We start from the raw sequence: 13517 nt of genomic DNA, 5'->3' as shown, positions 1-13517 counted from the left end.
CTGAGAGAAGGTTCTCAGGAACACTGGGTTTCTCTTCCTCGTTTCGTACAGGGTCTCTGGATACGCAAGGGCGAATCCAGGATGTTTTGGTGCACAACACGAGTAGGAGCATTCTCTTCTTCAGGCTGGATTTCATAGGTGGGCACTTCAGAATTGGCTCGCCACTTCACATGGTATGGTGTTTTCTACCGTCGGTGATCTAGTTTGTTTGGAGGGCATTTTTATCATACTAACACTTGATCTCTGGCCTGCAGAGCTGTCCTCCGTAGAGTCGCCGTCTCTGGATGTTCCAACTCTCAAAACTGGGTCTGCACCAGACAATGCAGTGTCTGTAGTCGATGGTGATGGTCTCGTACTCAGTTAGACACCCCCATCCGAGAGCAGTCCTCCTCTGGGTTCAAGTCCAGCTCAGTGATCTCCTTCCCTGGCCTGCCGAAGAGTAGAGTGTAAGAAGTGTACCCTGTAGTACAATGTACGCGGTTATTGTATACCCACAACAACTCTGCTACGAATTCTGGCCAGCGCACCTTAGGGTCCTCTTCCAATGTTCTCAACATCTGGATGAGAGTACGATTGAGTCGTTCACACGCTCCATTGCCCTGAGGATGGTAAGGCATCATTCAAGACTTATCAATTTGATACAAACAGTGCAACTCTTCCATTACTCGTCCTCGTCCCAAGAAACTAAGCACCCTGGTCTAAGTGTATCCTCTTTGGACAGCCGTACACCTAAATAAAGTTCTTACAGATGGCATGATCTGCGGATTCGGCAGTTTGGTCCCGAGTCGGAGTCATGACGGCAAATTTAGTGAAATGATCTACCATCACTGAACAGTGTTCGTACCCTTGATGGGCGGGCTGGGCCTATTGACAGAGAGTTGATTACCAACACTTCTAGCGGGGCTGAGATCATATTTGTTCGTGTGGGGGCTCTCTGCTCCAGAGGTTTGGACAGCTCGCAGCTCCTGCAGTGCCGGCACACTTCTTCAACCTCCGTCTTCAGCAAGGGGTGGTAAACCAGTTTCTGCAACCACTGAAAGGTCTTCTCATGTGCCTCCGTGACCAATTGATGCAGCAGCGTTTCAGGGATCACGACTTGCCAAGTAACGGACAGTGCCCGCTGCAACTGAATCTTCCTGCACAGCAATCCGTCTCTCAGGTGGAGCCTCTCCCATTGTCGAAGGATTTGTAGTGTCCCAGGAGATACGACCTCTCTCTCATTCCGGCAGGGTAGCTGCTTGAGGGCCACCCACTGCCAAACTTGGGCGAGCTCTCCATCTTCCTGTCACTCATGACGGCTGACCCAACACATTTTCTCAGGGGTCTGCTCGAGCTTGCTCCCGCATAGCTGTCAACGTCCTGACAGAGCCTCGAAACTCAGGAACTTCTTCGGTCTCAAGTTCTTCATCTCGATTAAAGCCGGGCTTCTCATGTTTCACTCTGGATAACGCATCTCCATGTGTATTTTCGGCTCCCCGCTTGTAAGCAATTTTGTACCGATATTTGGCCATTTTGGCCACCCAGCGCTGCTCCAGGTCCCCTAGTTTCGCGTTCTCCATGTGGGCCAGTGAGTTTTATCAATGCGCACCAGAACCTCAGACCCAGACAGGTACTCCGCCAACTTCTCTGTCATGACCCACACTAATGCTAACAACTTGAACAAGCTGTAGTTGTCCGGATTCTGTTCGGAGTCATGGAGAGAATGACTCGTGTAAGCTATCACCTGCTCTTTTCCGTCTTGAACCTGCGACAGCACATCTCCGAGCCCATGCAAGCTTCCATCAGTATGGGAATGAAAGGTAGAGAGAAATCTGCATAGGCTAGGACTGGTGCTTCTGTCAGAGCCACTTTCAAGGCTTGGAACGCTTTTTCCTGATGCTCTCCCCACTGAATTTTCCGGTTTTTAGCTCCAGATGGTACTCCGTTCAGCATCTCTAATGCTGGTTCCACGTTAGAGTTTTTTTAGCGCAGCGCATCATGCACGTCCATGCGCATGCGCCATGCGCCCCTATGTTTAACATGGGGGCGCATGGTCTAGCATTTGAACACGTTTGTATGCGTTTTCGTGTGCATGCATTTTTTGTAGTGTGCGCCTAGGCACGCCGGATGCAACCTATTGCATTTTTGGTCCGTCCAACGTGTCAAAAAAAACGCATGCACACGGAATGCGTCAAAATAACATATTACAGTCTATGGGAACGCAGGCGTGCGCATGGTCATGTGCATGCCTGCGATAGTACCCGGTCAATCCTAAAAAGGCTCAGGCATCCTTCACGGTCTTCGGAACGGGCCAATCCTGCACTCCTGCAGTCTTCTCATGGGACGGCCTTTCACCTCTGCAGAGACCACATGTCCTAGGTACTGAGTGCGAAACAGGTGACACTTGGAAAGTTTTACCCTCAGCCCATGTTTCTGGAGCCGGCTTAATACTTGTTCCAGACACTGCAAATGCTCTTCGAATGTGGCGGCATACACAGTTATCATCTAAATAAATGAGGGTGGCTTCATAGTTTAGATCTCCCAAACATCTCTCCATGAGTTGCTGAAAAGTACCAGGAGCATTAGCCAGCCCGAACAGCATTCGGTTGAACTCAAACAGGCCCATGGGTAGTATAAAGGCCGTCTTTGCTCGGTCCTGTTCTGACATCGGTACTTGCCAATAACCACTGTCCAGGTCCAGCGTGGAGAAGTATTTTGCGTTTCCCAGTGCTGGCAAGGATTCCTCTATTCGGGGAAGTGGATATGAATCTCGCACAGTGCAGGCATTTAGTTTGCAATAGTCCACACAGAACCGCAGAGAACCATCTTTTTTTCGCACTAGGACAATTGGAGCAGCCCACAGGCTTTTACTTTCTCAAATGACACCAGTCTGCAGCATCTGTGTGAGCATCCTTTTCACCTCCTGATACATTTGTGGAGGGATTTGGCAGTAGCGTTCACTCACGGGCGCAGCATTACCTGTTGGAATCTCATGTGTGATTGCAGTCATACAGCCGAAATCATCCTTATGTCGAGTGAACACGTCTTGATAGCGTCCCACCTGCTCTACCTGTTGTGGTGTGAGCTCTGCCAATTCAGCCCGTGTTTGTTCGAGAATGTGACGCCCCCTTTGCTGTTGTTGAGGTTCCGACACCGTGACTGTCTCCACATCTACAGTCCATGGGTCTTCCCTTTTTACCTTCAATTGGACGGCCTGTGGTGGTATCAGCTCTTCTGGCATGCCTACAGTTTGTGCTATTTTGCTCTTGAGGGGAAGAGTCAAGGTGTCCTCCCTCAAATTCACGCACCGCACGGTTACCGTTTCATCACGTACTGTATCCAGGGTCCAGGCAACTAGGAGTCCCGATGGTAAATTCTGCATGGTAGCCAGTTCCAGCTGTACCTCAACCCCCTCCAACGGAGTGCAAGCTCAGACAGGTAGTGAGAGCACACTTTGCCCCAGTGGTATGACAAGATTGGTTGAAGCCGGAATGATCACTTTTCCCAGCACCTTTCCATCACAGGAGACGTCCTGTGCCTGGGCCGTCCAGATCATTTGTTGAAAAACTCCTCTTTGGGGCGTCCGCGGGTTCCACTCTTTAATGAGTCTCTGGACGTGTTCCTGAATTAGAAAGCTTCCAAACTCCTTAAGAACATTCATTCCTAATGTGATCGTATGTCCATGTTCGGTGTCGCTTGCGGTTAACACCACTCCCTTGCGGCACAAGTCTTTGCCGCAGACCCTAATCTGCATCCACGCCACCCCTGCGACCGGGATGGGCAGTTGATTGGTGGCCGTCAGCTTAATCATTGACCCCCATTCAGGCCTCTTTGCTTCAGGGAAATGTCTTCTAAAATATGCCTCCGGCATTGTAGTTACTTGAGAGCCCGTACCTACCAGGCAGCGGACAGCCCGACCATCCATTTTGACCCAGACTAAGGGACACGCTGAAACTAAATTGGTGGGACTTCTGGTTCTCCTTTCTGGCTGTTTTGGCTCTGTGCGGCGTCCCCCAGCCTCGGAGCCTCCTAGTTTAACGGGCGGTGCTGAAGTAGCCGTCCTCGTTGTGGGCAAACTCGGGCCACATGTCTAAGGTTTTCACAGGGATAACATGTAGGGGGCTCTTCCCGATGGGGCACTCTTCCACCCCGTCGTGGTTCTGAGAGAGTTCTGCCCCCGGATGAGATTAGCAAGATCACCTTCCTTTTTGGTTTCAGTCAGATCTTCCCCCATAACTTGGATCTCCTTCCACAAGTCTTCCACCTATCCTGGTTCGACTTAAATTCACAGACACCTCCCCGCTCCGGACCTTTGCTGCCGGGACTGTCACCTCCTGCTCACACGACTCACCTCCAACCTCTGCGAAGGGCATGCATGGGGTTCACTCGCAAGCGCTCTTGTAGGGCCTGTTTTAACAGCGTGTCTCTCATCCCGGTCACTAACTGGTCTTGAAGCACTACATCAGTCGGCCCTACTCCCACACCGTCTTTCCTGACTATGGCCGTGTGAATCTCTTGTAATACATTAATGTACTGCGTCAACGTCTCCCCCTCCCTTTGAACCAGGCTAAATAGCAGTATGAGAAATTCCCCTACATATGTGGGGTCTCCATGAGTCTCCTCCAGCATGCGCCATACTTTGTCAAGTGTATTTCATTCTAGAGTGGGTTGCAGCATGACTGAATCCCTTGCCTCTCCCTCCAAAGCCATCATGGCAACCTCCGCCTGCAGGGCACGGAACCATAGGGTGCATTCACCTCATCCCTCTAATCCGCTCAGGCCAGCTCCATAAAATGGTGTTATTCCCATTGAACTTCGGAAGATTGTTTAACATTGTCCCCAGGGAGATACTGGACCTAGGGCCCTCCCCAGATGCTTGGTCTGCCTCATCCATACAGGTAGACTGCATTCTGCTGACTCTGTGAGATACAGCAGGAACGCGGGAGGCCGAGCAAGGGTTAAAGGGGATTTAATAATACAGTGGATACTCGACGCAGGGAGAAGTGGGGAAAGGGCTTACTTCAGTAGGGGTATTATAACTAAGAAAAACAGGTTTAGGCAAATAAGGCAGTTGGAGTCCTGGGTGTAAACTTTGGCACCAAGGCCGTGGCGCTTATGGGGTCCGGCGTAGTCCTGGAGAAGATGGCGTCCTGGTGACAGCGGTGATTCCTCGTTCAAAACGGGTCTTCGTTCCTCCCACCGGCCTTATGACTCATGGTCAGTGCCGTCAGTGGAATCAGCGGAGTTGGCGGACACGAGACAAGTGTCTGTTGACAGTCTGTGGTAGTGGTGCTGCGGCCCTTCATGCTTAGGCCTGCTCCGACGCGATGCCCCGAGGTCGGAGCACTCACACTGTCCACCTGTGCGCGCCACGCGTTCCTGCCAGATCTCTCTTGTTTCCTGCACACTGCGGCTTTTTAAGCTTAGCTGTGCCCCCATTACTGAGTGCAAAAGTCGGTCTGGAGACTTAAACTTTCCCCCGTGCAAAAAAGGTGACACCCCGACCGTTCTGGATCTGTCACAGAAAAGGTACGCCTGCCCTGGTTCTTCTCCTTACATTATGCTGAGCACTTACATCAGGGTTTACATCTAAATCTCCCAAGTGATGTGATTCAGATGAGACCCCCGAGGGATCCATTAACTATAACGAGGCAGCAGAGTTACTCTGGACTTTGTCTGGCCTCTGTTTTGTGATGTTTTCCTTTTCAGAAGTGCACAGAACTGTGTTGGACCGTGCTTTTATGCATTCCTAAAATGTCGGACACTGCCTCCTCACAAGCCAGAAGCTGTCCACAGTCCCTCCATCTGCCTCATTATAGGGAATCTTCCTCCAGGGGTTCGATCTGAATCACGTATTTCAGAGATCTACATGGAAACCCCTGTGTTTTCTCTCAGCGTAGAGAGCAGGATAAATGTGAGCAGAGCCATACAGCGATCTTTGTGAGGCAGAATGAACAAATCAACAGCGGGTGAAGAATTGGTTTTATGTATTTTTTACGCCATTCCTCATGCGGTATAATTGATTAAAAAGTTATATTTGAGAGCTATTATTTCATCATATTTCGGCCAGCGGAGTCATATAAGGGCTTGTTTTTTGCGGGATGAGTTGACATCTTTATTGGTACCATTATCGGCCATTTTTTTATCGCTTTCTATTCCAATTTTTATAAGGTAGAATGAACAAAAATCAACAATACAGGAATTGTTTTTTTTGTTGTTCCGCGTATGGTAAAATTCATATGGCAGCTTTATTTTTTGGGTCAGTATAATTACAGCGATACCCTATTTATATTGTTTTTTATTTTTTGTCGCTTTTACACAATAAAAACAATTTTATAGAAAAAATAATTATTTTTGCATAGCTTTATTCTGAGGGCTATAACTTTTTATTTTTATACTGTCGGAGGTGAATGGTGGCTTTTTTGTAGGACAAGATGACTTTTTCAGAGATACCATGTTTATTTACATTCATCTTTTTGATCGCATTTTGTTCCACTTTTTATTAGGCGGTATGAGAAAGCATAGTTTTTTGCCTTTTTTTGGTGTGTTCACTATAAGGAGGTTAAATAGTGGGACAATTTTGTAGGTCGGGTTGTTGTGGAAACGGCTATACCAAATAACTGTACTTTTTTGTTGTTTTTTCATAAATGTATTTATTTGATTAATATTTTGTTTATTTTTTAAATATTTTTACAATTTTTAATATATTTTTTTTCTTTTTTATATTGTCTCAGGATGGGACATCAACTTTCCCTGCCCTGATCGCTGATCTAATAATGCTTTACAATGCTTTTCATATTTCAGGACATTAGATCTGTGCATCGCAGGCATGGAGGTGGTGTGTCAGCTGTTGCTAGGAGCCTGCAGGCCACCGTCCCTGGGTGACCCTATGGCCATCTTTCTCATGCAACTGTGTAGTAAGTGAGATCACCAGGTCTCATCAGCTGATGAACTCCGGTAAACTTTCTCACCACATCTCAGCACTACACACTGCAGGAGTGATCACACTCTCCTGTCAGTGTGCTGCCAGCTGACGGGTACTGCTCTATAAGTGATCCAATTCGTCATTGGACAGTATGAATTACGGCAGATAGGTGAGGGATATGATGGTGGATTATTTTTTCTCTTTTTCCAGGTGACAAGGGCATCGGGATTAGGCATTAAGGTGATTATATAGAGTTTTTTTTATTTTTTTTACAGAAGACAAGGGCGTCAGGGATTAGGTGTAAGGTGAGTATATACTTCTGCTCCTTCTGTTATGTCTGTCATCAGCCGTCACCTGTGATATGCGATAAACTTTTTTCTCGGGTCATTTTCACAGCTGCGGGGTCACACTGACATATGAAAAAGTGACCCCGCAGCGCTCTGACCAATGGTAATGGTCTTACCGGCAGTAACCATACTCCGATCAGCGCTGCCATGTGCACACAGCCTTAGTGGAAACTCGATAATTTACCAAACTTTGGCTGAATTTTGAAGGAAAACGCTCGGGAATCCGAACACGAATCCGAATGTGCAAAGTTCGTGCCGACTTTGAGATTGGTGATCGTATTCTGAACAAGTTCGCGCATCTCTATTGGGGGGTAGCAAAAGGGAGTTTCCTACTCCAGGGGATCCAGCATCCTAGAGCTTTACACAGTCCACTAAATGTTTTCAGTGTGAACTGTGTAATATTCTGTTGTATATTTTTTGGATGTAAGTTTATTTTTCTAATTTCTCATCCTAAATTGTCTAGTTAAATGCATATAATAAATAATTACTATATTTGTATTTTTTGTTTTGGTTGTTTATAAGATATATGATTAGGAATAAACAGTAATGTTTAGTACACTGCTCTTTCTATTGTAGCGAAACAAGCTGTGAAATTGTTCCTCTCAAACTGCTTCTCATATATACCTGCTTCTTCACAGGTACTGTTTCCCTTTTGGAAGACCAGAAGGAGCTTTGAAGGCCACATTATCTCTGCTAGAACGGGTATGTCACAGTAAATTAAACCTTTGGGCTCTGTCTGCAACTCGCTTTTTTTCAGACATTTATATCCTCTATCCACTTTTATTTGTAAGGGTGTGACAGGGATGGTCATATGCCTCTTCCCTCTCTAAACAATGTTTGTACCAAGTATATGGTTTTATCGTTTTTGTGACTGTATTAATATGTGAAGCTGCATAGCGTTTCTGTCACGATCCATGCTGGTTTGTGACAGATAAAAGCACATGTAACCTTTTTTTTTTTTCCTTTAAGCTGTTTGCTTAAAGTTAGTTTTGCCCCCGGTGGCCATTAGGGTCATTACGCAGTGGTGTCTTTAGTTCTAGTTTTGCCCCCGGTGGTGGCTAGTATTTTTACACGGGAATCACTAGCAGGTGTGATTGCTCTGGCTCTTCCCTATAAATGAGAGTCAGGTGGTCTCACTGACTGTTGGTGATATTGGTCCTTTCCAACCATACTTGGGGGAGGAAGGAGTTAGAGAAGAGTTCCTTTCAGCTCAGTCAGAGTCCTGGTGTGAAAGGAGCTACAGTGAGGAGTTCCTTGCAGCTCTGACAAAGCTTTGGTGAAGTAGCAGCTATTCAGGAGGAAAGCTGCACTCAGGTGCTGGACTCTGTTGCTGGAAGCTATAGCAACAGAGCAAAGCTAAGTGGTTTTTCCCTGTTTGTAACTTTCCTTATGTGTGTTTTAGTGCAGTGGTGGGATTAGTTTCTTCACCGTCCAATTCATTAGAAAGGGATAAGTGCTGGGCGAGCTAGGGTTTTTAGGTATCCTGCTCGTCGTGCGGAACCTGCCTAGGGACCGTCAGGATTGTAGAGACACTGACTCAGGGGAGTGCAGGAGGTCTCCACGTCCCCTTCCCTATTGCAGGGCCCTCCATTGTATCGGTTTCTCTGGTGTTTCCCTTATCTCTGTTAATTCGCCCTGCTGGAGGCGGTGTATCCAGATACACGTGTAACTATTGAAATTCGCCTGCTGGAGGCGGTTTATCCGGCTGCACTTTTCATTGTTTAAATTCGCCCTGCTGGAGGCGGTGTATCCAGGGTCACGGGTGTCATAGAAATTCGCCTTGCTGGAGGCGGAGTTTCCAGTCACCCGTGACATCACAGTTTCATACATTTAATGTAATGTATTGTGATTAAAGAGGTTTTTCCACAAACAAAAGTTCATTTTATTCACTAGATCTTGGAATAAAAATAAGGTCCACAATAGGAAGTGATTAAAAATGTTCCTGTGCTGAGATCTTATAAATGTGCCCCTGCTGTGTACTGTGTAATGGCTGTGTCTGACTGTGCAGGAAAATGATCTGATCATACCACAGCTCCTGGCCAGGGGAGGAAGCAAAAAAATATACAGACATTACAGCATGGGATCACAGCTGATTTTTTTTTTGTGAGGTAAAATATTTCTCTGCCTGTTTATTTAAAATGTTTTACCTCACAGAATCAGCTGTAATCACATGCTGTCCCACTTTCTGTATGTTCATTTGCTTCCTCCCCTGCCCAGGAGATGTGGTATGATCAGACCATGTTACTGTACGGTGAGACCCAGCCATTACACAGTACATAGGAAGAGCCTCTTTGTAAGATTATCTCAGCACAGGAACATTAGTTTTAATCACATATAATTGCGGAACTTATGTTTATTCCAAGATCTATAGGCGTAGAGTGCATATTCATTACCTTAATGAGTGATCGCTAGGCAGGAAGAGCTGCTGATGCCAGAACGAGATGCATCCAGGGTGTGCAGGCAGGTGAGTAGGATGTTTGTTTGTTTTTTAATATAAAACTCGCATACAACGACAGGGACCAGGGAGCCATTCATTCAACGACAGGGACCAGGGAGCTATGCATACCAGGACAATGATGGGGGATAAGGAGCCATGCATACCATGACAGGGATGAGAGGACAGTGCATACCCGGCTTATACTCGAGTTAATAAGCTTACCCAGTTTTTTGTGGCAAAATTAGGTGCCTCTGCTTATACTCAAGTGCACATGGTGTATGTGTGTGTATTTATCTAGGTTCTTCAAAGTAGCTACCTTTTGCTTTAATTACTGCTTTGCACACTCTTGGCATTCTCTTGAAGAGCTTCAAGAGGTAGTCACCGGAAATGGTCTTCGAAGGAGTTCCCAGAGATGCTTAGCACTTGTTGGCCCTTTTGCCTTCACTCTGAGGTCCAGCTCACCCCAAACCATCTCGATTGGGTTCAGTTCTGGTGACTGTGGAGGCCAGGTCATCTGGCATAGCACCCTATCACTCTCCTCAGTCAAATAGCCCTTACACAGCCTGGAGGTGTGTTTGGGGTCATTGTACTGTTGAAAAATAAATGATGGTCCAACTAAATGCAAAAAAGATGGAATAGCATGTTGCTGCAAGATGCTGTGGTAGCCATGCTGGTTCAGTATGCCTTCAATTTTGAATAAATCCCCAACAGTGTCCCCAGCAAAGCACCCCCACACCATCACACCTCCTCCTCCATGCTTCACGGTGGGAACCAGGCATGTAGAGTCCATCCGTTCACCTTTTCTGCGTCGCACAAAGACACGGTGGTTGGAACCAAAGATCTCAAATTTGGATTCATCAGACCAAAGCACAGATTTCCACTGGTCTAATGTCCATTCCTTGTATTCTTTAGCCCAAACAAGTCTCTTCTGCTTGTTGCCTGTCCTTAGCAGTGGTTTCCTAGCAGCTATTTTACCATTAAGGCCTGCTGCACAAAGTATCCTCTTAACAGTTGTTGTAGAGATGTGTCTGCTGCTAGAACTCTGTGTGGCATTGACCTGGTCTCTAATCTGAGCTGCTGTTAACCTGCGATTTCTGGGGCTAGTGATTCGAATGAACTTATCCCCTGCAGCAGAGGTGACTCTTGGTCTTCCTTTCCTGGGGCGGTCCTCATGTGAGCCAGTTTCTTTGTAGCGCTTGTTGGTTTTCGCCACTGCACTTGGGGACACTTTCAAAGTTTTCCCAATTTTTCGGACTGACTGACCTTCATTTCTTAAAGTAATGATGGCCACTCATTTTTCTTTACTTAGCTGCTTTTTTCTTGTCATAATACAAATTCTAACAGTCTTTTCAGTAGGACTATCAGCTGTGTATCCACCAGACTTCTGCACAACACAAATGATAGTCCCAACCCCATTTATAAGGCAAGAAATCCCACTTATTAAACCTGACAGGGCACACCTGTGAAGTGAAAACCATTTCCGGTGACTACCTCTTGAAGCTCATCAAGAGAATGCCAAGAGTGTGCAAAGCAGTAATCAAAGCAAAAGGTGGCTACCTTGAAGAACCTAGAATATAAGACATACAGTATTTTCAGTTGTTTCACACTTTTTTGTTAATTAAATAATTCCACATGTGTTAATCCATAGTTTTGATGCCTTCAGAGTGAATCTTCAATTTTCATAGTCATGAAAATAAAGAAAACTCTTTGAATGAGAAGGTGTGTCCAAACTTTTGGTCTGTACTGTATATATAATGTGTGTGTGTTCTGTGCTGTTAGTATGGTCATGTTATTTTGTAGATACATTAAGGTTTTGTTTTCGCTTAATGTTTTTTTTATGCAATCAAGTATCACATTTTTAACCCAGTACAAGTTAAACTGATTGGCTTTGTGGGCAATATTAGTAAAAAATCTAAAGTATATTGAATCTTTCTCAACAGTAAAATAAAAACACTATACTCCCATTTTGTGCCAGCGCTGTTCCAGCAGTGTCCTCACTCGCTCTCATGGTGCTCGAGCTTTCCGATCCCTAATACAGTGAAGGAAATAATTATTTGATCCCTTGCTGATTTTGTAAGTTTGCCCACTGACAAAGACATGAACAGTCTATAATTTTAAGGGTAGGTTAATTTTAACATTGAGAGAGAGAGAATATCAAAAATAAAATCCAGAAAATCACATTGTATAATTTATATAAATTTGTTTGCATTTTGCAGTGAGAAATAAGTATTTGATCCCCTACCAACCATTGAGTTATGGCTCCTACAGACCAGTTAGGGTACCGTTACACTTAGTGATGCACCAGTGATCCCGACAACGATATGGATCGCTGGTGCATCGCTAAGTGGTCTGCCACACAGGCAGATCTCACCAGCGACATCGCTGGGGTCGGGGGTCGCTACTTACCTGTCAGACGCGGCAATCCTGACGTCCTCCCGCCCGCGTCCACGCGTCGCTCGTCGGCGCCAGAGGAAGCCCAGCAGGAAGCGCCCGACGAGAAATGATCCAGGACCTTCTCACGCGACCAGCGATAGCCAGCGGGGGAGCCGGTCGGAGGTAAGTATCACATGTAGCGATATCACTAGCAATATCGCTGCTACGTCACAAAATCGGTGACTTTACAGCGATATTGCTAGCAATATCGCAGTGTGTAACGGGGGCTTTAGACGCCTCCTAATCAACTCGTTACCTGCATTAAAGGCAGCTATCTTACATAGTCATCTTTATAAAAGACTCCTGTCCACAAACTCAATCAGTCAGACTCTAACCTTTACAACATTGGCAAGACAAAAGCGCTTTATAAGGATGTCAGGGACAAGATCATAGACTTTCACAAGGCTGGAATGGGCAACAAAACCATAAGTAAGACGCTGGGTTAGAAGGAGACCACTGTTGGTGCAATAGTAAGTAAAAGGAAGAAATTCTAAATGACTAGCAATCGACATCGTTCTGGGACACCATGCAAAATCTCACCTCGTGTGGTATCCTTGATCTGGAGGAAGGTAAGCGATCAGCCTAAAACTTGTTAATGATCTCATGGGAGCTGGGACCAGAGTCACCAAGAAAACCATTGGTAACACATTGTGCTGTAAAGGTGTAAAATCTTGCAGTGCCCGCAAGGTTCCCCTGCTTAAGAAGGCACATGTGCAGGCCCGTCTCAAGTTTGCCAAAAAACACCTGGATGATTCTGTGAGTGATTGGGAGAAGGTTCTGTGATTAGATGAGACAAAAATTGAGCTCTTTCGCATTAACTCAACTCGCCGTGTTTGGAGGAAGAAAAATGCTGCCTATGACCCAAGGAACACCGTCTCCACTGTCAAGCATGGAGGTGGAAACATTATGTTTTGGGGTTGTTTCTCTGCCAAGGGCTCAGGACTACTTCACCACATCAATGGGAGAATGAATGGAGCCATGTACCGTAAAATCCTGAGTTACAACCTCCTTCCCTCCACCAGGACATTAAAAATGGGTCATTGCTGGTTCTTCCAGCAAGACAATGACCCACAACATACACATATATACTATGTGTAGTTGCATCTGCAGTATGTCTGCCCCTGCTATATAGTATAAGCAATCACATATTTAAGGAGACTAAAGAATAAAGTAAAAAAAGTTTTGTAATATAAAAAAAAATAAGTTTAAATGAAAGAAATAAATAATAAACCTATTTGGAATCTTACGTTGATAACAGAAGAAAATCAAAACGACAAGATTGCCATTTTTCGGTCAACACAGTACACCCCAAAATTGCAAAATATTAATTTCTTGTATGTTCCACAAAATGATATCTAGAAAAATACAACTTTGAAATGCAAAAGGAAGCCCCCAC

The 13517-nt window shown here is 45.7% G+C and overlaps 1 protein-coding gene across 15 annotated transcripts in view; it reads left to right on the top strand.

Moving 5' to 3' along the window:
• The window catches only part of CADPS2 (calcium dependent secretion activator 2), a 708285-nt gene that overhangs the window by 371641 nt on the left and 323127 nt on the right, over positions 1 to 13517 (top strand). For 9 of the 15 annotated variants that reach the window (XM_073573395.1, XM_073573389.1, XM_073573398.1 and 6 more), the window contains exons 15-16: positions 7180 to 7209; positions 7890 to 7953. In XM_073573395.1, the coding sequence (XP_073429496.1) occupies positions 7180 to 7209; positions 7890 to 7953 (94 nt within the window). The remainder of the gene's footprint in view (positions 1 to 7179; positions 7210 to 7889; positions 7954 to 13517) is intronic. The other 6 variants (XM_073573402.1, XM_073573393.1, XM_073573403.1 and 3 more) reach the window with 1 other exon arrangement.

The sequence above is a fragment of the Dendrobates tinctorius genome, unplaced genomic scaffold, assembly GCF_039654945.1.
Source record: "Dendrobates tinctorius isolate UK_male_01 unplaced genomic scaffold, ASM3965494v1 ptg000035l, whole genome shotgun sequence".
Taxonomy (NCBI): Eukaryota; Metazoa; Chordata; class Amphibia; order Anura; family Dendrobatidae; genus Dendrobates; species Dendrobates tinctorius.
Note: the sequence above shows the minus strand (reverse complement) of the source record. Positions and strands in the feature narration are given on the sequence as shown.